The sequence below is a fragment of the Fusarium venenatum genome, assembly GCF_020744135.1.
Source record: "Fusarium venenatum strain MPI-CAGE-CH-0201 chromosome Unknown EDB82scaffold_4, whole genome shotgun sequence".
Lineage (NCBI taxonomy): Eukaryota > Fungi > Ascomycota > Sordariomycetes > Hypocreales > Nectriaceae > Fusarium > Fusarium venenatum.
In genome coordinates, this window is record NW_027072132.1 from 5,282,487 (window position 1) to 5,304,812 (window position 22,326).

General features: G+C 48.5%; 10 protein-coding genes across 10 annotated transcripts; 5 read left to right on the forward strand and 5 right to left on the reverse strand.

Moving 5' to 3' along the window:
* Positions 1 to 43: 43 nt before the first annotated feature.
* On the forward strand, positions 44 to 2,949 carry EDB82DRAFT_516342 (adaptin N terminal region-domain-containing protein). Its single transcript, XM_025738863.2, has 5 exons — positions 44 to 562; positions 661 to 1,298; positions 1,346 to 1,914; positions 1,963 to 2,139; positions 2,191 to 2,949. The coding sequence occupies exons 1-5, from the start codon at positions 333 to 335 to the stop codon at positions 2,818 to 2,820; spliced, it is 2,244 nt and encodes a 747-aa protein (XP_025593582.1). The 5' UTR covers positions 44 to 332; the 3' UTR covers positions 2,821 to 2,949.
* Positions 2,950 to 3,755, reverse strand: EDB82DRAFT_516344 (bola protein). Its single transcript, XM_025738865.2, has 2 exons — positions 3,477 to 3,755; positions 2,950 to 3,385 (listed from the first exon to the last, which is right to left on the reverse strand). Exons 1-2 carry the CDS (start codon positions 3,628 to 3,630, stop codon positions 3,189 to 3,191), a joined length of 351 nt encoding a protein of 116 aa, XP_025593583.2. The 5' UTR covers positions 3,631 to 3,755; the 3' UTR covers positions 2,950 to 3,188.
* A 414-nt stretch (positions 3,756 to 4,169) lies between these two features.
* On the forward strand, positions 4,170 to 5,134 carry EDB82DRAFT_530281 (GTP cyclohydrolase 1 type 2/Nif3; the record flags this gene model as incomplete). Its single annotated transcript, XM_025738866.1, has 2 exons — positions 4,170 to 4,419; positions 4,479 to 5,134. The coding sequence occupies 2 exons, from the start codon at positions 4,170 to 4,172 to the stop codon at positions 5,132 to 5,134; spliced, it is 906 nt and encodes a 301-aa protein (XP_025593584.1).
* Positions 5,135 to 5,217: 83 nt separating this feature from the next.
* On the reverse strand, positions 5,218 to 6,291 carry EDB82DRAFT_516348 (Vps51/Vps67-domain-containing protein). The gene is made up of 2 exons (XM_025738867.2): positions 5,780 to 6,291; positions 5,218 to 5,727 (listed from the first exon to the last, which is right to left on the reverse strand). Exons 1-2 carry the CDS (start codon positions 6,206 to 6,208, stop codon positions 5,278 to 5,280), a joined length of 879 nt encoding a protein of 292 aa, XP_025593585.1. The 5' UTR covers positions 6,209 to 6,291; the 3' UTR covers positions 5,218 to 5,277.
* A 128-nt stretch (positions 6,292 to 6,419) lies between these two features.
* Positions 6,420 to 7,262, forward strand: EDB82DRAFT_516349 (uncharacterized protein). Its single transcript, XM_025738868.2, has one exon. The coding sequence runs from the start codon at positions 6,515 to 6,517 to the stop codon at positions 7,247 to 7,249; it is 735 nt and encodes a 244-aa protein (XP_025593586.1). The 5' UTR covers positions 6,420 to 6,514; the 3' UTR covers positions 7,250 to 7,262.
* Positions 7,263 to 11,961, reverse strand: EDB82DRAFT_468501 (uncharacterized protein). The gene is made up of 2 exons (XM_025738869.2): positions 11,622 to 11,961; positions 7,263 to 11,551 (listed from the first exon to the last, which is right to left on the reverse strand). The coding sequence occupies exons 1-2, from the start codon at positions 11,738 to 11,740 to the stop codon at positions 7,405 to 7,407; spliced, it is 4,266 nt and encodes a 1,421-aa protein (XP_025593587.1). The 5' UTR covers positions 11,741 to 11,961; the 3' UTR covers positions 7,263 to 7,404.
* Positions 11,962 to 12,307: 346 nt separating this feature from the next.
* EDB82DRAFT_480899 (uncharacterized protein) lies at positions 12,308 to 13,237 on the reverse strand (the record flags this gene model as incomplete). Its single annotated transcript, XM_025738870.1, has 1 exon — positions 12,308 to 13,237. The coding sequence occupies one exon, from the start codon at positions 13,235 to 13,237 to the stop codon at positions 12,308 to 12,310; it is 930 nt and encodes a 309-aa protein (XP_025593588.1).
* Positions 13,238 to 13,531: 294 nt separating this feature from the next.
* EDB82DRAFT_516353 (uncharacterized protein) lies at positions 13,532 to 15,241 on the forward strand. Its single transcript, XM_065609001.1, has 2 exons — positions 13,532 to 14,801; positions 14,855 to 15,241. The coding sequence occupies exons 1-2, from the start codon at positions 13,902 to 13,904 to the stop codon at positions 14,894 to 14,896; spliced, it is 942 nt and encodes a 313-aa protein (XP_065463482.1). The 5' UTR covers positions 13,532 to 13,901; the 3' UTR covers positions 14,897 to 15,241.
* On the reverse strand, positions 15,242 to 17,980 carry EDB82DRAFT_580162 (uncharacterized protein; the record flags this gene model as incomplete). Its single annotated transcript, XM_025738872.2, has 4 exons — positions 15,242 to 16,792; positions 16,843 to 16,979; positions 17,591 to 17,655; positions 17,973 to 17,980. 4 exons carry the CDS (start codon positions 17,978 to 17,980, stop codon positions 15,512 to 15,514), a joined length of 1,491 nt encoding a protein of 496 aa, XP_025593590.2. The 3' UTR covers positions 15,242 to 15,511.
* A 531-nt stretch (positions 17,981 to 18,511) lies between these two features.
* On the forward strand, positions 18,512 to 21,662 carry EDB82DRAFT_569520 (glycoside hydrolase superfamily; the record flags this gene model as incomplete). The annotated part of the gene is made up of 4 exons (XM_065609888.1): positions 18,512 to 20,966; positions 21,030 to 21,130; positions 21,332 to 21,490; positions 21,642 to 21,662. The coding sequence occupies exons 1-4, from the start codon at positions 18,833 to 18,835 to the stop codon at positions 21,660 to 21,662; spliced, it is 2,415 nt and encodes an 804-aa protein (XP_065463483.1). The 5' UTR covers positions 18,512 to 18,832.
* Positions 21,663 to 22,326: the final 664 nt, after the last annotated feature.

Sequence of the window (22,326 nt, forward strand, 5' to 3'; positions counted from 1 at the left end):
TTAGTGGCTCATGCTCGCAACTCAGTGGAGGTGGCCTGGACATATCTTCGTGGCCTTGGCATCCTTGGTGACAGTTACGTCTGCCTTAATCAATCTCAGATCGATCAACTCCTTTCCGATCTAATAACATCGACGACGTCGCGCATCTTTGACGCATCCTCCGATACGCAGAATATTTGGTGGATGCAGGCTTCCACCCAGGAGGAAAAGTAACTTCTACCTGACCTGACCAATTCGACTTAGCTGTCACCGCCCGTCCGTCCTGGACATCAACGTAATCTCAACCTCTACACCTTCGAGCTTCGTCACGTACCCCTCCAAAACCCTCGACGATGGCGGTAAATCGCATTAAGGGTGCCTTTGCCGTGCCTCGAAAGGGTGAGACCTTTGAACTGCGCGCTGGTCTGGTCTCGCAGTATGCGTACGAGCGCAAGGAGTCGATCCAAAAGACCATCATGGCCATGACGCTGGGCAAAGATGTGTCGGCACTCTTCCCTGACGTGCTCAAGAACATTGCGACCGGCGATCTTGATCAGAAGAAGCTTGTATACCTTTACCTAATGTACGTAGTCGAGGTTAGAGAGCTGTCGAGCTGGCCCCTAGCTCTACAGCTGTCTACGCATCGTGCGGTGGGTTTAGAGAGCTGACATGAACGTCCAGGAACTACGCCAAATCGCATCCCGATCTCTGCATTCTCGCCGTCAACACTTTCGTCCAAGATTCCGAAGATCCAAACCCCCTGATAAGAGCACTCGCGATCCGAACAATGGGGTGCATCAGAGTAGACAAAATGGTGGATTATATGGAGGAGCCCCTGAGAAAGACGCTACGAGACGAATCGCCATACGTACGCAAGACGGCCGCCATTTGCGTCGCCAAATTGTTTGACCTCAACCCACAGATGTGTATTGAAAATGGCTTCTTGGAGGCTCTCCAGGAACTGATTGGCGACCCCAATCCCATGGTTGTCGCCAACTCAGTGACCGCTTTGTCTGAAATCACCGAGACCGCGCCTGAGACAAGGGCATTGATTGTTACTCCCGTGACGCTGAAGAAGTTGCTTATGGCTCTTAACGAGTGTACCGAATGGGGACGTGTTACTATTTTGACGACCCTGGCAGACTACTCTGCGTCAGACCAGAAGGAGTCTGAGCACATTTGTGAGCGTGTAGCACCTCAATTCCAGCATGTCAACCCTAGTGTGGTTCTTGCTGCCGTTAAGGTTGTTTTCATTCACATGAAGGCTCTGAACCCTGAGTCAGTGAGGTCATACCTCAAGAAGATGGCGCCTCCTCTTGGTATGTATATGTCAACACCATTCAAGCTCATGACTGATAGTAATTAGTTACCTTGGTCGCTTCGCAACCTGAGGTTCAATACGTTGCCTTGCGCAACATTGATCTCCTACTGCAAGCCAAGCCAGATATTCTCAGCAAGGAGATGCGCGTTTTCTTCTGTAAATACACTGACCCACCATACGTCAAGCTGCAAAAGCTGGAAATTATGGTCAGGATAGCGAATGAGCACAACTACGAGCAACTTCTCGCTGAGTTGAAAGAGTACGCCCTAGAAGTGGATATGGATTTCGTCCGAAGAGCTGTCAAGGCTATTGGCCAGGTGGCCATCAAGATCGAGAACGCTGCTGAGAAGTGTGTTGCGGCTCTTGAGGACCTCATCTCTACCAAGGTCAACTACGTTGTTCAGGAGGTAATTGTGGTCATCAAGGATATTCTCCGAAAATACCCTGGTTATGAAGGTGTTATCCCTACGCTCTGCAAGCACATTGATGAGTTGGACGAGCCTACCGCCCGTGGATCTCTTATCTGGATCGTTGGTGAATACGCTGAGAAGATCAACAATGCAGATGAGATCTTGGAGAGCTTTGTCGAGTCTTTCATGGAAGAGTTCACACAGGTGAGTGATATACTACCTCCATCAAGTCTCCTACTAACAGAACCTCAGACACAATTGCAAATATTGACAGCTGTGGTGAAGCTATTCTTGAAAAAGCCTGGCAGTAGCCAAAATCTGGTTCAAAAGGTTCTTCAGGCAGCTACAGCGGAGAACGATAACCCCGATATCCGCGATAGGGCATATGTGTACTGGCGTCTTCTTTCCTCGGACCCCGAAGTTGCCAAGGTAAGGGAGCATAGAATATGACTATGGACCATTACTAACGCTGTTTGTCAGAGCATTGTCCTATCCCAAAAGCCTACCATCACAACTACGATGACAAGTCTTCCACCCGCTCTCTTGGAGCAGCTCCTTACCGAACTTTCTACTCTTGCTTCAGTCTACCACAAGCCTCCAGAGTCATTCGTTGGCAAGGGTCGCTTCGGTGCCGACGAGATCCAGCGAGCTGCTATCCAGGAGCAGCGACAAAACGCTGCCGAAAACCCTATCGCCGCTTCAGTGGCCACTGCTTCACCCAACGGGTCTGGCGGTGCTGCACAGAACAACATTGAGAACTTGCTCGACATTGATTTCGATGGTGCCGCGCCTGCTTCCCATGAGCAGAACAGTGCTTCCGCAACCCCTGACAGAGTGGCCAGCCCATCTGCTGGTGCACCCTCAGGGGCTATGGCCGACATGATGAGCATGTTCGATGCGCCGGCGCAACCTTCGGGCACAGGGGCTTCTTCTTCAGCTGCAGGACCCAGCAACAACATGAATGACTTGATGAATGGATTTGAGGGCTTGAATTTTGGTGGTGCATCAACGAGCGAGCCGCTACCAGCAGCGATGCAGCTGCAGCAGGCCCAGGGAGATGCACCTCTGCAGCCCAAGAAGGATAGTGACGACTTGCTGGGTCTGTTGTAGAAGTGTACATGTAGATGATTTTGAAGCTAAGAGATGCCTGTTGGTTTACAAAGGAGTATGAGTAACGAGACGTCTTCACGGAAGATATGGTGTTAGCGTAAAAGATGAAATGACTACCTCGACCGAACCATCTTGTTATCTCTTCGACTGCTTGTCAATAAAGGTGTCCTAATTATAAAGTTGATTTCTTGATATTTTGTTTCCTCGTAATGTATCGTGGCATCAAACGGCTCCGATACGGATATTTCGTCATCTAAATCCTTTCATTGCATTCTTGTTCTTCCATCCCTTGTGTCTGTCGCATGCCCGTCTTTACGCAAAAACCCCATATTGTATGATTCTAGTATTTTGAAGAAGAAGGAGAAAGCTTATGCCTGCGCTGGCGCATCGGTTGTTTCCTTGGTCTTTGCGTACTCTTCAGGTGTCTGGCACTTGGCGGTCCAAGCGTGGATGATGGCGATTTCTTCCTTGAGGGCAGCATTGACGAGGCGATGGCGCTTGAGAGAGTTGAGACCCTGAAATTGGGAAGACACGATGAGGGAGTTGAAAGCTTGACCACAGCCGCCTGCGATAATTGCTTACGTTAGCCCTCAGGTTCTACGCCGTGATCGGCTTGGAGGGGTTCGCGGGGTAGAGAGGCGAGGGAAGATACTGACCAGACATGTCTGTGACTTCAACGTGTGTGGCTTCGAGACGCTGCTTGATAGCCTCACGCAGAGACTCGTCTGTGATTTGCGACGACATTGTTTCTAGGGTAGAATGCAAGAGAGTTGGAGGGTATGAATGAGCGAGTTGAAGGGAGGAGGGCATTGAGATTCTGGTTAATTAATTAATTGATTGATTGATTAGATATCATCGTGGGGTAGTGGCTGCACAGTGTGAGACGGTCCGATCCAGGCGGGCAGATAGAGGCTTCCAGGCGTTTTGAATCACAGTCTGAGGAATCATTACACACGGTATGAGCTCATTGGACCCTTTCTTCGTTTCTACTTTTGGCTCCAAGCTCCAACAGCTTCTGGCTTCACCTTTTATCCCAGACTATCCAACGCATATAATTGGTGAGTGAGTCCCAGTCATCTGCCAATTGATCATCACCAATCCATAAGAGGACCATATAACTAACATCAATTCTCCCATTGGTAGCTGCACATATCACACGTGTTTAAATCACAGTTGCTATGAGAGGCTCTGTTCTTAGATTGAATAGACAACTTATACACAGCTCACCTCAGTTACTCTTCACACCTGTCACAAGATATCCCATTTTAAATAACGGATCAAGCAGACTTTGCTCCTCCTGTCACTCTCCAAGCAACTCAATTCCATCCCTTCAAACACACTCAGCCAAAATGAGCGGCAGTGGAGCTTGGGGAGCCTGGCAGGTTGAGACTTCATCCTTCACCAAGGCTGTTGTTTTATCTATGCAAAAGCTGTACCCGGAAGAGATTGCAGACAAAAGTTGGGATAACGTTGGACTGCTGGTTGGAAACTCGGAAGAAGACACCAAACAGAAGAAGCGAGTTTTGGTTACCAATGACTTGACTTATCAAGTTGCTATGGACGCAATTGAGCAAGATGTCAGCGTCATTGTCAGCTACCGTGAGTCTCATATGTCTTTAAAATCCGATATGTAACCAATCCCACTGACATATCATCAGATCCCTTCATCTTTGGCGGCCTCAAGTCTATCACCAACAATGACCCTCAGCAAGCCACCCTTCTGAAGCTGACCAAGGCTGGTATTGCTGTCTATTGCCCCCACACCGCCGTTGATGCTGCTCCTGAGGGTCTCAACACGTGGCTCGCCGATATTGTATCCGGTCCTCACGAGAGCAAACGCTCTGTTGCGATTCCTGCCACCAATGCCCCTTCCAGTCACTCTGGTGCAGGCTACGGCGCAATTGGTCACTTTGACAGCTCCGTTTCTCTTTCTGACATCATCCTTCGTCTTGCTGACAATCTCGGCGGCCTCAAGCATGTCATGGTAGCAAGTCCTGTGGGCGCTGACATCAAGACCACCAAGGTCAGCAGCTTCGGCGTCTGCGCTGGCAGTGGTTATGATGTCCTCAAGAAGGCCGACGTTGACCTGATTGTGACTGGCGAAACGAGCCACCACTCGGCCCTGAGAGCCATCCAGCAGGGTCGCACATTGGTGCAGGTCTTCCATAGCAACTCTGAGCGTGGATACCTTCAGGAGGTGCTCAGGCCCAGATTGGAGGCTGCTATCCGAGAAACGGTTCCCGAGGTGGAGGTTGTAACCAGCAAGGTAGACAAGGATCCGTTTACTATTCTGGATGTAAACGATCTGAAATAGATTCTGTATAAAGAAATAGTCGTGTAGTTATAGAGGGCAAATAGGAGTTGTGGTGAGAAAATAGAATCCAAATGTATTGTCGTTAAGCGCTAGAGCAACAAAAGGCTATTGAAAATCATGGGTATATCATCACCTGCCGTGTACTACCTTCCATCTTTTGATGCTCGACTATCTCTTGATGGTCTCTCGTCCCTCGATATCCTTGGACTCGAAGCACTACTCTTGGCATCGACCTGCCTCAATGCCTCGTCGCCCTCTTCGATACACTCTTCAACATCGTTACCACCAATACCCTTTTCTTTCCAAGATTCCAGCAGTTTCCGTGGCATGATCCATTCTTTGCGCGCTTGCACGACTTTGCCTTCTCCGACCAGTGTACGTAGTCGTTCAGGGACTGCTAGGACTTGGATCGCCAATTCTCTTGTCCGTTGTTGTCTGGCCACAGCCTCTCGCTTTTTGCCTTGTTCGGAATCTGGCGCAGGGACTGTTTCACGGACCGCATCTCGGATGGAGGATGCTTGACTATATATCTGTGCGATAGCTGGGTCGAGGGTCGAGGCCATAGGATTTAAGGGGTCCATGTTTGCTCTCATCTAGTGTTGGGTAAGCATCTCATTACGCAGTGAACAAACCGTGGCAATGTACCTTGCGAATCGTCTCAGTGGCTGTAATCAGCTTACTGTAGTTATCGTATACCAGGGCCTTCTTCTCCGCATCCAATGCGCGCACTTCTCCTACTACACGTGTATACAGCTTCATGAGCTCTTCCAGACTACTCTTTGTGATGACTTTGGTGACATATTCATCGGCATTAAAATCATGGGCATCGATTTCCGTAGCAGGGACTTCAGAATCGGGTATCTCGATGCGTGGGGCTGCGGCGCGAAGATTGTAATACTCTCTTAGAGCTGCGCGGTTGGACGAGGTCTTGCGTTGAGGGGGGCCAGGAGGATTTGTAGGCCCCTGTGTAAGGACGGGAGAAGCGACAGCAGAACGAGAGGTTTCAAAGGATGGGCGATTGGAGTTTGTCGGAGTACGCCGGGGAGGCTCACGAGGAGAGGCTATAGTCGACATAACAAAGGTATATCCGAGGGGTAGAAGAAGAGAAAGATAAGTAAGACGACAGGTTGATTGCGCTGAGCGACAGTTTGAGATTGACAAGGCTGGCCCGAGCTGAACAAGACACGGTGGAAGACGGCCATTAGTGGTCAAAACTATGTCATACAGGGGCACACGACACTAAAATTAGTGGATGGTCCACTTTCAGCCGCTGAAACGTCATTACAACCACAAGGCTATGAAGATATAATGGAACTCTTTATCTGGTAGTTATTTCTCTACACCAAAAGAGCAACAATACAATGATAAGGCAATAACAAAATGGATCCTATCAACCAACTCAAAGCCTCTATACTGGCTCAAAATCTCCCTCATCCATCAACAAACTTTCTCAACTCGCTCATAAATGCACGCTCTCCACCACCCATGCCTTCACTCGTAGCCACGGCCAAAGCTAGGCTATTAGCAGCAGATCTGACCAGCAGCGCAATCGTAAACACAAGCGCTATTCAATCTTTTCCTCCAGATGCTGAATCGACGGAATCCCGCGAGAAGTGGCTCCCAAGGCCTGTTCACGTTCAAGTTCTGGACATCGAGAATCTCACACTGAGTCGGTGGGAGCAAGTTGAAGAGATGGAAGCTGTGGCGAGAGGCGAGACCACGCGTGGTAGAGAGGTCATCCGTGTCACGGCAGAGGATGACGATGAGAACAACGAAAACCAGACCCAAAGGCCCGGAGGAGCTCGCAATACGGCAGGTCCTAAACCCGTAGGCAAGAATGCGACACACAAACTTGTGCTTCAGGACTGCAAGGGAACAAAGATATATGCAATGGAGCTACGACGCCATGATAGTATCGGAGTTGGAAAGACGCAAATTGGTGAAAAGATATTGCTCAAGGCTGGCACTGTGATTGCACGAGGTATGGTTTTATTGGAGCCAGATAAGTGCATTATGCTTGGTGGTAAAGTTGAGGCATGGCAAAAAGCTTGGGTGGATGGGAGATTGACGAGGTTAAAGGAGGAGATACAGCAGAATGAAAGGCAAAGATCGTGAGAAAGATGTGTATGACTTATACATGATACCCCTTTTATAAAATGGCTAGTTCATACATGATTGACGTTCACTCCATCCATGACAACACTTCGCCAAGACATGTGGCTATTCTATATTCTGATTCATTTTCCCTAGCGCTTATTCCGCTATGTCTTTCAAACACTCTCAGTGGCAGCAGAAAGTGATGTCCAACCACTCTGTTCCCAAGGAGCGAGGAATGCCGCTCGTTGAGCGTCGCCAGCTGTTGCTGTTCCTGCATACGCCTTTGAAAGATCCTGAGCATCCAAGAGGCCCTTCGGGGGAATACCTCTTGATGCTACCTTGAGTGCCATCTGAGCAGCATGCTCATCACCTGCAGATTGGGCCATAGCAGCCCAACCATGAGGCAAGTTGGGGTATAGTATGATATCTGTCTGTATCTGCGTTCTTATATCCTCTTCCGTGCGTCCCTCACCAAGAGTTGCGATAGCTCGTAGTACTTCTCCAATGGCGGACTGCTCTGATGCTGTGACTTTGTGGTTGGTACGAAGTCCGTGTAGCTCTTCAACAACCGCCTCCAAGCTATCCTCATCGTTATCCAACAAAGCAATCACACCAAGAAGAAGAATTGATTGAACGTGCTCGGGCTGCTTTTCGATTACCGCGAACAGCTCTTCACGAGCTCTGTCTCGCGATTCTTCTGATCCTTGGGCCCAGAGTACTTGGGCCAACAAGCAAACGGCATCTGGGTTACCATCAGATTCCTCCAATGCGGATTCGAAATATTTAATGGCTTCATCAAAACGGTTCTGGTAGTACTCGGCCAATCCGACAGTAAGATGGGCAGATAATCGTGCCTTCTTGCGTTGCTCGCTTGAAAGCTCGTTCTCGGCATCGTCGCTACTCAGTCCCAAAGCTAGCTCACCACACTCAACCGCCTTCTCATAAGAGCCGGATGCAAGGTAAGTTCGTGCCAAATCGGTCTTGGCCAACGCAAACTTAGCAAGGCTCTGAGGAGATTCGGTGCTCTCGTAGTCAGCCTCAATGGTTAAAGAAATCTTCTCAAGTGTCTCAACAGCACGGCTACTCTCATTTGTGCGTTCTTGGAACAGTGTTGCCATATGCGTGAAGGCCAAATCTTGTGACTTGAGGCTTTGGTGTTGGTTAAGAGCGAAGAGTGGTTGGATAAGAGACTCTATATTGACATCGTTGGGAGAAACTGCGAGAATGTGATCAAACAAAGAACTCGAGTAGTGACGTCTAGTAGGTAATGAAGATGCATCTGCAATCTCCATTGCGTGAGTGAAGAGTCCACGAGCTTCCTTAGTTTCGCCATGCAACAAGGCCACAAAGCCTTGTCCCAGCCAAGCATGCGCATAGTCGGGGTCAGTTGATTGAGCTCTCGTAAAGATCTCGTTGGCTAACTTAACATCTCCTGCTAACAAAGCGAGCGTTCCCAAGTTGGTCCAGGCCGCAGGACTTCGTTCGTTGAGATACAAGCTTCGAGAAAATGCATGCTGAGAGACTGAAGGGTTTATCTCGCTGGTTACCACACCAAGAGCATTCCAGAATTCAGAGTTTCCTGCCTCCAACTCGATCGCACGCTTAAACGATCGCACCGCAGCCTTGATGTAGCTGCTAGACTTCTTTCTGATTTCGGGTGGGAGACAAATATGGGCGCGGTACTCTGCCCATCCTAGGTTGTAGTAGGCAACAGACTGGGCATGGCGGTCGTTAGACGCAATGTGAACTCCCTGCTTATGACAAAGAATTGTAGCATGGATGCATCGGGTGAGGTCTACACCGGGCTTCTCATCATCTGCGTATAGCCCCTGAGCGAAAACGACATTAGTGCCGACTTTATCGATACTGGCGAAGATTTCATAGGCTTCCTGTGAGCCCTTCTCTAAAATACCTCGAATGGAATCAGAAGGGAAGTCTTTTGTGCGGCTTTGGACAGATGAAAAGACAGAGCACGCATCAGCTATGGCCTTCCAGAAGTTAAAAGTCTCGAAAGCGCTGCCACTGGTTGTCTTTGCATACTCGATGGTCTCAGTAGCAAGCTGCACCGCCTTTCCGAACAAGCCCTTCTCAACGGAAGTAAGTGCGCTGTCGACTGTTGTCTGAAGCAGAGCAATGATGACACCCTCTTCCTCGGGATGTGTTTCGATGACTGATCTGTAGAGAGCGACAGACTCGTCGTACTCACCCAGTTCACGCTTGATGTTGGCGAGCATGTACTTGGTGAACCAAGTATCTCCAGAGATATCAGCTTCGGTATCTTCCTCAAGCTTTTGGGCATTTAGAATCGCCTTCGTAGCGGCAACATGTCGGCCAGAGCTGTGGTAACTCTCTCCAAGGCCAACCCAGGAGTGGTAATCCTCGGGACTGATGCGAAGCGCGGCTTGGAACGACACTATGGCCTTGTGAAAGTCTTGTTTGTTTAGTTCTGCAACACCCAGTGCAGCGAAAGGCCAGCTGATTCCCTTTCTCTTTGATCCTGGTGGTGGCTTCACTTTACCCGAGTCAACGACACGGCGGGCAACGAGCTCGACTCTATCCCAGTCCCCGTCATCCGCGAACGACCGAGCAAGTCTCTCAGCTGCAACCACTTCAGCGTGAGAAAGCTCCAGCGCTTTCTGGAAACAACGCCTCGAGCGACCTTTGTCCTTCGCGTAATCACCGTAGTATGCTCCAAGGTATGTGTAGGTAGGTGCGTGGTTTAGATGGTTGTTTAAAGCGCTCAACCAGTATGCGTATGCGGATTCTCCCTTTCGCTGCTTTCGTGCGGCCTTGCTAGTGTCGATGTTCCAGATACACACGCCAAGGCGATGTTGAGTCTCACCCAGCAACTCCTTTGAAGTAGTTCCTTGCTTTTCCAGGGGTTCAAGACATCCCTGGAGCTCGTCTTTTGCGGTTTGCCAATCTCCTTTGAGCGCCTTGACCCAAGCAGCTTCGGACTTGACTTTCATGTTAGTCTGGTCACGTTGCAAAGCTCGGGTGAGATAGTCAATGGCCTCATCATATTCCTCCTCTTCTTCATAAATAAGGCCAACTCCGATTAAAGCAGAAGTAGAAGTGGTGTCGCGCTCGAGAACCTTGTCGAACAATTCCTTAGCTTCTTTATGATGTCGAGGTGATTGGTAATACACCAGAGCTGTTCCGAGTGAAAGGTAGTAGGAGTCTTCTGCATTGACGAACGAAAGACCTGTCTTCTTGCGCTCCTGCGCCAACAGAGTCATTCCCTTGCGCATAAGTTCGACGGTCGATTCATACTCTCCAATATGAAGGAGGTATTGGCCTGTAAGTCTGTATGCAAGAACTGAATCTGCGGTACTAATGCCTTCGGTTATCATGATAAGACGATCCTCGTCAGTCAGAGGTACCACAAGAGTGGGAACGCCACCGTCGTCGTCGTCGGAGCTTTCCTCTGAGTCACTGGGGGCTGCTTTGGCCTTCTCTTGGGCTTTCTCGGGAGGGAAAGGCGAGATGGGGCTGGTCAGATAGCTTGTGATGACCTTGTAGAGGTCGCTATCAGGAAAGAAGGAGCAATAAGCTCGAAGGACGTCGACATCCCATTCTCGAACCTCTTTCTTGTCCTGCCACTCTATAGAGATATCCCAAGCGAGCTTGTAGGGATATTTGATGGCAACCATGCCGTTGGCCAGATCAAGTACCTTTTGGCGCTCTGTATCCTTTTCAGCGCCTGATGGTGCAACCAGAAGACGGTCATAACAAAGCTGCAGGAGCTTCTCCTCGTACTGTCTTCTTAGATCGTCATCGTTTGTCCAGTTGATCAGCTGTCGGTAAATGTTTTCCAGTTTGCTCTGGCTGTAAACTTCACGCTTGGCATCGAGAGTGACTTCAGAAAGCTTGGCACCTAGTTTGGTTCGTCGCTCTCCGATGAGAGTGTTTATCCGGTGCTTCTCGTACTTCTCGAGGATGAGCGCGACGGTCTCATACGTTTTAGCAGGGTGGGGGAAGCGGCCCTCGAGGATAGGATACAGTGGACTTTCAGGAAGTTGTATGGAAAGTGCCTCGGCGTATTGAATGTCGTCTCCCTTTACTCTAGCAAAATCGATAAACTTGATCACCACGTCCTGGGCCTTGTACATGTCGTCAACATCTTGGTAAATCTGGGCCAGATTGACTACAGCTTGGTGATAATCTGCAAGCTTCTTGTTGTTTTGCTTCTCAAACAGCTTAATCAGACCCTGCCAAGCTTGTGCTTCTTGGGGCCGAAGCCATGTCGCAGACCGATAAGTCTCCTGTGCTTGATCGAGTCTGTCTTGTTTATCCAGAGCAAATGCCAGGAAGATGTGACTGTAGATGTGGTCAGCTTGAGCTTCTCATGGCGGGGTTCTACAGCTCCCAGAGAACTCGGGTTCCTCACGCTTGGTAGTTCTTGGGGTCTTTTTCCAGAAGGTCCCGTGCTTTGCTCACAGCATCATCGAACTTTTGCTGGCGAATAGCGTCATTGATGCCCTTGAGGGCAGCTTTTGTCCCTGACATTATAGCTAGATTCTGTTATGTTGGAGCAACCTAAGGGTGACCCCACTAAGCTGAGGGCTGTTGTTGACTTTCAGGTGCTGAGGCTGTGATTATACTTTCAAGTGGCCACCGACTGTTGCTCTTCAATAGCGAATGTTGTCTCCGAAATGTGCCTGGAGAAGAAAGACAACGCTTTTCAAGATGGGCATTAATTGAATGGATCATACATTCACTGACTAGACTGTTGCTGGTGGAACTGACCAGTGGATGAATTATGTCATTTCGATATTGGCTGATAGCCGAAGATATACCGTCATCATCTGGTTTCGCCCATGTTAATCAAGCAATGATTTCTACTCAGCTATTCTACTTCATCATCACACTAACAAATTTTGGTATATTACTTAAGTACTGGGCAAACATTTCAATACTGCCTAGTTATATGTAATACATACATTTACAAACTCAAATATCTCAACGAAATGAATTTTACGAATAGAGGAAATGTCTCGACTTGGTATTCCGTATTAATTGCCCCAACTGAGATCTTGGTTGTAGGGTAAGACAAGGAATATATGTACTATCTATCTAGGTCATGACATCCGCCATGGGATAATCCTCCATCAAATCTCCATCCATTCTGCGATATAGCTCCGCGAGACAAGTAACTGGGCAGTCGTCTGCTCCCCGATAGGGTACACCGCCCTCAATCGTGTTTGGGTACGGCTGCGTTGGATAATCCCACTTGGGGTCAATCATCCTCGTGTACACATCACCGAATTGCAGATCATCCTCTTCCGCATCAAGGGAGAACGATAACTTGGACAACTCCCTGATTGTATCTTCATCAAAAAGAATACACGCAGAAGAACGGCCTGAACCAATACCTCGGAACATGATATCGCCTCCAAGCATTCCCAAACCTCTCAGCTGCGCACGAAATTCTTCTCTGACTCTGTCCTCAGACGCATTCTCTAGCGCCTCTCTATTCTGGATGACATCGAGCTTGAATCTTTTGGATGCCTCTTCCGAGTAAAGTGAAGGTGACATACGTCTCAAACTTCTGAGTGTAAGTTGGACCAAAGCTTCCACGGCTGCCTCCAACTTCTGATGTGCCGTGTCTGTGTAAGACGTGACAAAGATGTAATAACCCCATGTTGGGTCTGTAATCTCTGAGCCGAGCGGACCAGACATATTGTTTCGATAGGTCTGTACAGCTGAAAGAAGCTTGCGGACATCATCTGTCCTCTTCCTAAAGCTCAGCCAGTCTTCTTCATCGCGCACCCACGGCATGAACTGCCTTTCTCTTTCGAATACTTGGCTATCAAACTCAGGGTTATTACTGTAATCTGAGGGTCTGATGTTCAGGTCCACATCACTGACAGATCGGGCTGTTTTTTGAATTGCCGGATCGGCACCAGGGCCAAACGCGCATGTATCAAAGAAGCGCTTGTGGGGGATTGGCCGGGTCTCGAGGGAGGGATCCCGTGGCTGGAAATGCTCAGACAAGAAATCCATTTTGAAAGAAAAGATGCGAAAGTTATGGTTAAGGTTGTAGGTCGGGACGCAAGTACTGGAAGCTAACAGACAGGATGAGGGTACATATATATCGTATTGGCAATTAGCAGCCAACAAACTCATCTGACCATTGAAACTTGAGCTTGTAAGTTTTGTCGAATTAAAAACCTAATTCAAGGGCGCTTTGGTCTTCAGAATGACTTGGCTTCTTAGGCAGAAACGCAGGCAGTGATATCGTTCGCCCTAGCCAATAGGAAAACAGCATCAGAAAGCGCAACCAATACAGTTCATTGTAGCTAAATAAAAACCATGTATACTTGAGTGTGTCAATTAAACAAGGCGTACTGCTTGGGTGAAACATGTAGGCAGGTACCCAATAGTAGTTTCCAAAGAATAATGGATGTGATTACTACCTACTGGCTGGCACCTTGATAACAGCACCTACCTGCTATTATTAAGAAAACCTATTTTATGAACTTGGTAAAAGAGACAGGCTTTTGAGAGAACCTTTTTTTCGGTAACTAAAAGCATAAGGTTTTAAAAAGTAAATAAAGCCGAAATACTTTGCACCGTACTTGCTGGTCGTGACTCCCTTTAAACCTCTGCTTACCCAACCTCGATAACTTTCCAAGCATCTTTTACAAATTTGAGTTGCGGAGCCACCATGGATACATTACATGAGGATATCTTCCGAGATATCGATAACGACGGCGAGGCTGACCTGTACAACGAAGAGCCTGAGTCATCTTGTACAAAACCCAGAAGAAAATGTGCACGATGCCAGGAGCTTGGAAGACGCTGTCGTCGCTGTCGAAACTATTGTTCCAAGTCATCGCTCGAGTTAGTCCTGTGGTCTAAAACTTCGCAAAGACAAGCTTCAATCGAAGAAATGCCATCGGAGCCCACCAGAACCATCAGGGACACACCAACAAGGACAAGGCCTGAAGAAGCCGCCCATGGCACTAGAACGATCTACTCAGAGAGGACTTACACCTCTCATACTACCTATCACAGTGAATATGATTCATTGTCCAGCATCATGAGCAGGTCGGATTGTCGTCGTGCCTCCCGCCGACGCAGGAGAAGCTATACTCGCAGTCGATCTCGTCATCGATCTTATCGCTATGCAGAAGAAATCCGGAGTCCAACTTATCATCGATCAGATGTACAATTTGAGGTTGCTAAAACTTCCATCGGCTGGAAATTACTCTCGACAAAATGCCATGTTGAGAAGTTTGAGAGTTGTCATTCTATCCACTACCATGAGCATCGACACTTCGCAGAACCAGTCACATATCATTCGCACTGCAGAACTTGTAGATGGCTACCTACCGAGGATATCGTATTCGAAAATGTTAGGGTGACGTACATCAAGAAAGCGCCACATCGCGGATATGCTGAAGAGGTCTGGTCGGCCATGATCGGGGAGCCACTGCCAATGCCAGGATCAGTGATCCGCAGCACCTGGCGTCACTCAGGACCACTGAGGGTACGACGAGACCGGATATCTGGCCCTGGGAGGCTAATGGATTGTGTATTCGACCCTTCTGACTGCAATCTGAGCCTGGAGGACATTGTCAACTACTTGTACGAAGTGGGCAAATCGGTGTATTATACACTGCGGTACCGCATCTTTGGTATATACCCGGCTGGAGATAAGTCGCACGAGCTTGATTGAATCAAGACCGAGTAGATATAAGATGCAGTTTTCCTCCATCGACATAGTTGGAGGGGATTGCCGAGGTATTGACCAATACGCGAATAGAGCAGATTTCGCTCATGTATGGTTACATACCAGGCGTGGATACAGGGAAATCGATAGTATAATTGCCAAAGCCGCTCACACCTTTCTCTAATGGTCGAAGAATGAGGTGGAACTATCAAGCGGTTTTCGCATTTGATGTCGAGTTTTCGTAAAGGGACTGACGTCGTTGGCTGAGGCGGATACATCGGGAACGGCTGAGGCGTTTGGCATAAATCACGCGTATGTCATATCGGACGTGGCCGAGCTGGGGTATCTGAGAATGGCCTTCAGCCATATTCTTATATATCTACAGCCCCCCTCAGCAATAAGTATGCTCCTGCTACAGCTATTGCGTCTTTCTTCACTATAATTGTGAACATTTTCCACAAATACGACACGGTAAAACCCTTACAATGATACCAATGGGCACTGTTGATCCATTTCTAAAGACTCTCGCATCTCATCAGAGACAATTCTTTTCGAGGTCAAGTTTTGTTATCCGGTTTGATTCTAACTTTACCTTATATATCTTATATAACCTCGGGCTGTAGGGACATGCCTACGGGCCAATCTAGCCAGCCCAACAACTCCGCACTCAGTAACCCCCTTATTCTGTCAAGCAAATGCGCCGCCCAGCCATCCAAATACCAACACTGCTTCATTGTCTTGAATAATGGGACGTAATACGCCAAAAGAAGTAGTGCCTGTGGCGCTTTACGCTGGAGACACCCGACAAACAAGTCTTGCATCCGGTAAAGCCACCCAAACACAAGTTTGTTAGAGATTGGGACTTCGATAACCCCTTTTAAGTTGCCATAGTTGGCTTCGTACACATCGCAAAGCGATTTGTGAACTCTCAGATATAAAGCGGTGTCTGGATTATCATGGGATGCGATCCACACTCTAAGCCTCTCAAGAGGTTCAATCCAGTCCAGGTGAGAGAACCCCTTTACCAGATATTCGGGCCGTGGGTCTTCTAGCTCCGGCTTTGCGCCGCCTTCACCGAAAGGAGCCATGAGACCCGTGAAGAGTGTTGCTGGTTCGATGCTCTGTCGAATCAACCGAACGCCGTGAATAACTGGAAGCCACCTTTGCGAAATTCCATCGCCCACAACGCATACCAGCAGGTCATCAGGACCCGTCGGCCCGGCAGCGAATGTACAATAGCAGACAAGGACTGCAGCGACATATAGTGCACCGCAGTTTGTCTCATTGAGGTTTGTTATCGTTCTATTCATCTCAGAGATGCCAATCTCGGCATGATGTGCTGCAAGAGCGAGGTTTTGGGAATGTCGTTCCGTTCCCTTCGGTTCTTGATAAACAAGATGGTACCCAGCTAGGGCATACATCATATGAAGGACAAAGTGGTAAGAGAGACCGATCTGGGGGACATTCTTGGCCCAAAACGACGCGATGTCGTCAGTAGAGTCATCAGTATCATGTAACGTCCTTGAGGTATTGGCCATAAAGTGGAATAGCAACTCTGCGTCAGCAACATTAAGGGAGCATATCTGGGAGTTTGATATTGTAGACGAGGAGGCTGGAGTGGCTGAAGTGGAAGACGGAGATGTCGTCGCTCTGTCTGATGCTGATGCCGGAGGCGGCGGTGGTGGTCGCGTGAGAGCAGCCCAATCCTTGCGCGGCCTGCCAGGGCCTCGACGTGGTGTCGCAGCAGGCTCCGCCAGGACTGAGAGAATCTCCGGAGGAGATCTCTGGTGAGCTGAGTCGTCGCTAGATAATGGTTGAGGTGCAAAATCGCAGGGAATGCCAAAGCGTACGCAGTTGGCGCACGCAGGCTTCACCTCGTCGCACTAGGGACTTTTGTCAGGTCTGAAATAGTTTGAGTCGGAGCAAAGCTTACCTTGACTTTTCTTCTCTTACAGTTGAAGCATCCATTCCTTGACTTTCGGTGTGGTCTTCTGGCGAGTTTAGAGACCCTTGAAGAGGAGAGGCTCTCTGGTCCAGTTGGTTGTGGTGTCGTTGACTGGCGCATAGTACCTTTTAGCATTGTATAATATCCGTATATTTTGGTATTATGTCGACGTTGACAAAGCCACGTATATTGCCTTAGAGGCTATGTAAATGCGCGACGGGTAGAAAAGCAAAAACCACCAAATCCAAACCCCCGAACCCTTCAGGCGTCGTCATGGGCCTTTAGAAGCGTTCCCGAGCAGACCGGGGAAAGTCTCCGACTCGTCCTGCGGAAGCGCCGGACGGCTTCAAGACTTGGACCGGGAGAGTCCAAAGCCCAAAAATGAATAAATTCGAAGTCGAAATTCAGATTCCGTCAAGTCCCAGCTCCTACCGAGACAGAGAAAGCGATAATCGTAGGGGTGATTCGAGTTGCTGGTCTATTAGTGCGAGCCACAACAGGAATGGCAGAAGTGCCGACGAATGGGTGTGGGTCAGTGACAGGTATTGAAAGAAGTCGTCAAAAGTAGAAACGTCGACAGATAAGGGACGATAGCTGAAACAATAGTTCTGGAGCTGGAAAAAGAGAGCTTCTAGAACTAGGTTGATACACGTAAAAAGAAATGGGGGATTTGTTGAGTTGGGAAGGAAGGATGGCATGGCATGGATAAGTGAGTGACCTAGCGGAGTTAACTAACGGCCAGCGGGTTTTCGCATTTGTAATTGCGTAAAATGTCCGATTTGCGAGTCCGAAGGACTATACCTGTTTCGGTCAAAGTAATCAGTCTGTCATTGATCGAGCTTAGTATCTGACCAAGTTTCAGACAAAGGTTAACGTAAGAGTGAGAAAGAAGGATGAAGCTGACGAAAGAAAATGGTCTTTTGGTATTGTCTAGTAAAAAAAAAACACCGTCGAGTCTCACGCATACACACACGAAGGATCTTTACGAGGTTGAGCTAACAGTTAGTCGCACAATTATAATTAAACAAATATAGCATAAAACCTTGTCTGACCCGAGAGATAATAGAGCCTTTCGTAATGTGCGGTGCGGACTCTCGGACATGCGCTGCTTCGCTTACACGGACATGATGAGATCTGGGATGACTAAACTTTTCTGGGAGCGGCATTGGTTTTAGCGCATAAAACAGAGCCAAGGCCACTTTAATGACGAATACGACCGTGCAAATGGGAATATGTCTTGTTTTCTTATCCGCGTTCTATATCCGCGGATTTGCAGACTCGATTTTACTCTTGATTAAACTGTTGATGGGGTTATTGTTTTAAACACTTTTGATTACAGTGCTATGCTTATAATCCTGGTTGCTGATCACTCTGTCTTTCTACACTGTTATCTTCTGACTCAAATCTATAGCTCCTGCTTATTAAAATGACATCTGCAAATATTCAATCCATTTCAATCTACTCATCTTATTGAAAGTGACTTACGTTGGTTATGGTTGATCTTTTGGTATTTTCGCACCTTTGCTAGAGCGAATACGGATCTAGTCGGTTGATGTTCGGGTTCATGTTAAACCCCGGAAGGTGGGGGAGGGAGATGGGACGTGATGAACGGTTCATGTCAATGACCCTCATGACCTCGATCAGACTAATAAGTTGTAGTATACCATCATGAGGTAGTCAGTTTGCGGTGTACCAGTTGATATCGTCCTCGTCTCTAATTCAAGGGTTACGCAAGTAACTATCCAGTCGCTCTACTATTCTTATCTTTATACATTTATTGACCGACTGCCTCGCATCCGCTTACTAACAGGGGTCCTCTTATCCCTGTCATCCCCAGGAGACAAGCCTCGAACGTCATCGTCAAGTGTTGCCCCCCAGCCGACTTACTTGGCTTGTCTGGGCTGTTCCCAATTTCTTCCTTTCTCCCCCATCCCGCTCTTTCGACACCAACAAAGGCGTCGATAGTAGAGAACAAACCATGTCGTATTTCCGCCTGTTGATTGAAGACGGCCAGTTTCGTGACAGTCACGGTCGCCAGGTCGTCCTCCGTGGTATTAACCTCGCCGCCGATGCCAAACTCCCCAGCGAACCTGACCAACCGTCTCATATTCCCACCGACTTCTTCGACGGCGACAATGTATCCTTTCGCCAACGTCCCTTCCCAAAGGAGGATGCGCGATCTCACTTTTCACGCCTGAGGCGATATGGCTTCAACACAATCCGCTACATCTTCACATGGGAGGCGCTTGAAGCGGCGGGGCCAGGCAAATATGACGAGGACTTCATACAACATACCATTGATATCCTGAGGATAGCAAAAGAATACGGTTTCTATATTTTTATGGACCCCCATCAAGACGTTTGGTCTCGTTTTACCGGTGGCTCGGGAGCGCCGTTGTGGACATTGTATGCGTGCGGTCTTAACCCCCAGAGTTTCGCTGCGACCGAAGCTGCTATTGTACACAATACTTACCCAAACCCCGACGAGTTTCCAAAAATGATCTGGTCGACAAACTATTACCGACTTGCAGCCGGCACCATATTTACTCTCTTCTTCGCTGGCAAAGACTTTGCTCCAAAGTGTATCATTGACGGCGTGAACATCCAAGATTATCTACAGGATCACTTTATGAGGGCGTGCGGTCAGCTTGCTCAACGAATTCATGAGGCAGGCGATTTGGAGGACGTTGTGGTTATTGGATGGGAAAGCATGAACGAGCCCAACAAGGGCATGACTGGCTACAAAGATCTCACCGTGATCCCCAAAGAGCACCCCTTGAAGAAAGGTACATGCCCAACCATGTGGCAGACAATGTTGACTGGCATGGGACGAGCTTGTGAAGTCGATACGTGGGAAATGGGTGGCCTTGGTCCGTATAAAACTGGAAGCACACTGGTGGACCCACATGGCGAAATCGCATGGTTACCGGAAGGCTATGATGACTCGCGATATGGATGGAAGCGCGATCCCGACTGGAAGCTTGGACAGTGTATCTGGGCGCAGCACGGAGTTTGGGACCCCGAGACTGACACTCTCCTACGTAAGGACTACTTTGCCAAAAACCCACATACTGGAAAGATGATCGACTATCCGCAGTTTACCAACACCTATTTCATGGACTTTTGGCGGAAGTATGTCAAAACCTGCCGCGCCGTTCACAAGGACTGCATTATGCTCATGCAGTTCCCCACCCTGGAATTACCTCCCGAGATCAAAGGAACTGAAGATGACGACCCCCGAATGGCTTTCACCCCGCATTACTATGACGGCATCACGCTCATGACCAAGCACTGGAACAGCACATGGAACGTCGACGTGGTTGGAGTTCTGCGAGGCAAGTACTGGCATCCGGCTTTGGCCATTAGGATTGGGGAGACAGCTATCCGGAACTGTCTTCGCGATCAACTCGCAACGCTAAGACAGGAAGGTCTCGATCGCACTGGAAAGCATCCATGTGTGTTGTCAGAGTTCGGTATTCCCTACGATATGGATGACAAGAAGGCTTACAAGACGGGTGACTATTCAAGCCAGTCAGCGGCAATGGACGCCAACTACTTTGCCGTTGAAGGATCTCAAATGGAAGGACACTGCTTGTGGACCTATTGTGCAAGAAATGACCACGTTCGAGGAGACTTTTGGAATGGAGAGGACTTGTCGATTCTTTCATTAGATGACAAACCCCTTCCGGATTCTCCTCTTCCCGAATACTCGCAGTCAACACTGGATTTGGCAAGGACTGCGACTGCTACAAATGGAAAGAAAGATGTGGCCGATGACCGAAACGTTACACCCGATAATCTCAAACGAACGCTCACCAACCCATCCATCAGCTCCGCACCTTCTACTAAAGACCCCCAGCTAACCAATGCTCCGGGCTACCGTGCTGCTGAAGCATATGTGCGCCCAACACCTACTGTGGTGTACGGTGACGTTGTGTCCACTGGATTCGATCTGCGACAGTGCACATATATCCTCAAGGTCAAGGCACCAAAGGAAACACCAGACGGTGCTCCCACGATTGTGTTCTTGCCGGAATACCATTTCCCCAAGGAACAGTGCGAGGTAGCTGTATCTTCGGGCAAGTGGGAGCTGAGCACAGATGATGAAGAGGGTACGCCACTTCAAATGCTTAGATGGTGGCATGGTGAAGGCGAGCAGAGCCTCAAAATTTCAGGTCTTGTGCGCAAGCACAATGTTCCTGTGGGATCTGAAGAGGATGCTGGTTATCTTGAGCAATGCCAGCAAGGTTATGGGTTTAACTTTGGAAGCTGCAGTGTTATGTGAGCTGAGTCATGTTTTGGATGAGGCGCATATAAGCGCCTGGTATGTCGGTCTGAGTTATCTTTCTGGCAAACATTTCATGGGACACAGGGCGTTATGATCTATACGAGAAGTGCACTTTTAATCGGGCACGTTGGTAGGTGAGTTGAAACTGTCATCACGGGGAACGTTATATAGTACACCGTATCAGTCTAGGCACATAGGAGATTGGCTGCTTTACGATTGGGTAATTTTGATACGACTACGCTGTTAAACAAATTGCGAAGCACTTACCCGCCACCCGAACGATTCCCCAGCCACTATGATGCTTGTACCACAATGTTCTTACCGCTCTCGGTAGAGCAAGAGTTTCTGGTAAAGAGCCATGTACCTAGTGCGACGCCACAGAAAAGGACCATCTCAACTGCGATAATCCGAAGAGCCAATGCAAAGGACATAATGTGGAGGTTTTCACTGGGATGGGTTAGGAGAGTTCTCCTTGTGATGGATTAACTTTGGGGTCTAGTCAGGAACAGTCTCGTATTGATGATCTTTGATATCCGAATTGGCATGGGTTCTTGGCCAGGGGTTCTGTGCACAGAAGTAACCCCTCTCGAGGAAAGAAAAGAATGGGATTTGGAATTGTCCATTGAGAAAACAGATGGTCACAATAGAATTTAATTTTACTACAAACTAGACAGCGGTAGCTCTAGCAGGGAAACACGATCCATGACTTATCTCTGTAAATTTAATTTGGGTCTGATGAGGTGTTATTATATGTGAAAAAGCCCGAGCTTTACCTATCAACTTTTTCTTTCTCCCTACTAACCAAGCCTAGGCCATGTCAGGGTATTTGATGGAGGGGAAGATGGAGAGCATGGGCTGGCTTGTTAAGCCAGGTGGCGTTGTTGCTATGCATGTCGCGTGTAGAAAGCAAGGAGTGACACGTTGTTGTTACCAGTAGACTCTCGATGAACCGCTGGCAATCTTGCATATTTAAAAGAAAGAAAAAAACATCAAACAGTGTTGAAAAGTAGTGCCCCCATCAACCAAGACAGGCGACTTTAGGACGATGCCGATTTGCTAGAGATCCCCCTCCTTATAGGAAGCTAGCGCATGTCGTCTGTGGGTGGTATTCACATCCTCTACACACCATCTCAGCTGTCGATAAGCGCCAGCCGCCCTTTAGCTGAAGGCTGAAAACGCCCAAG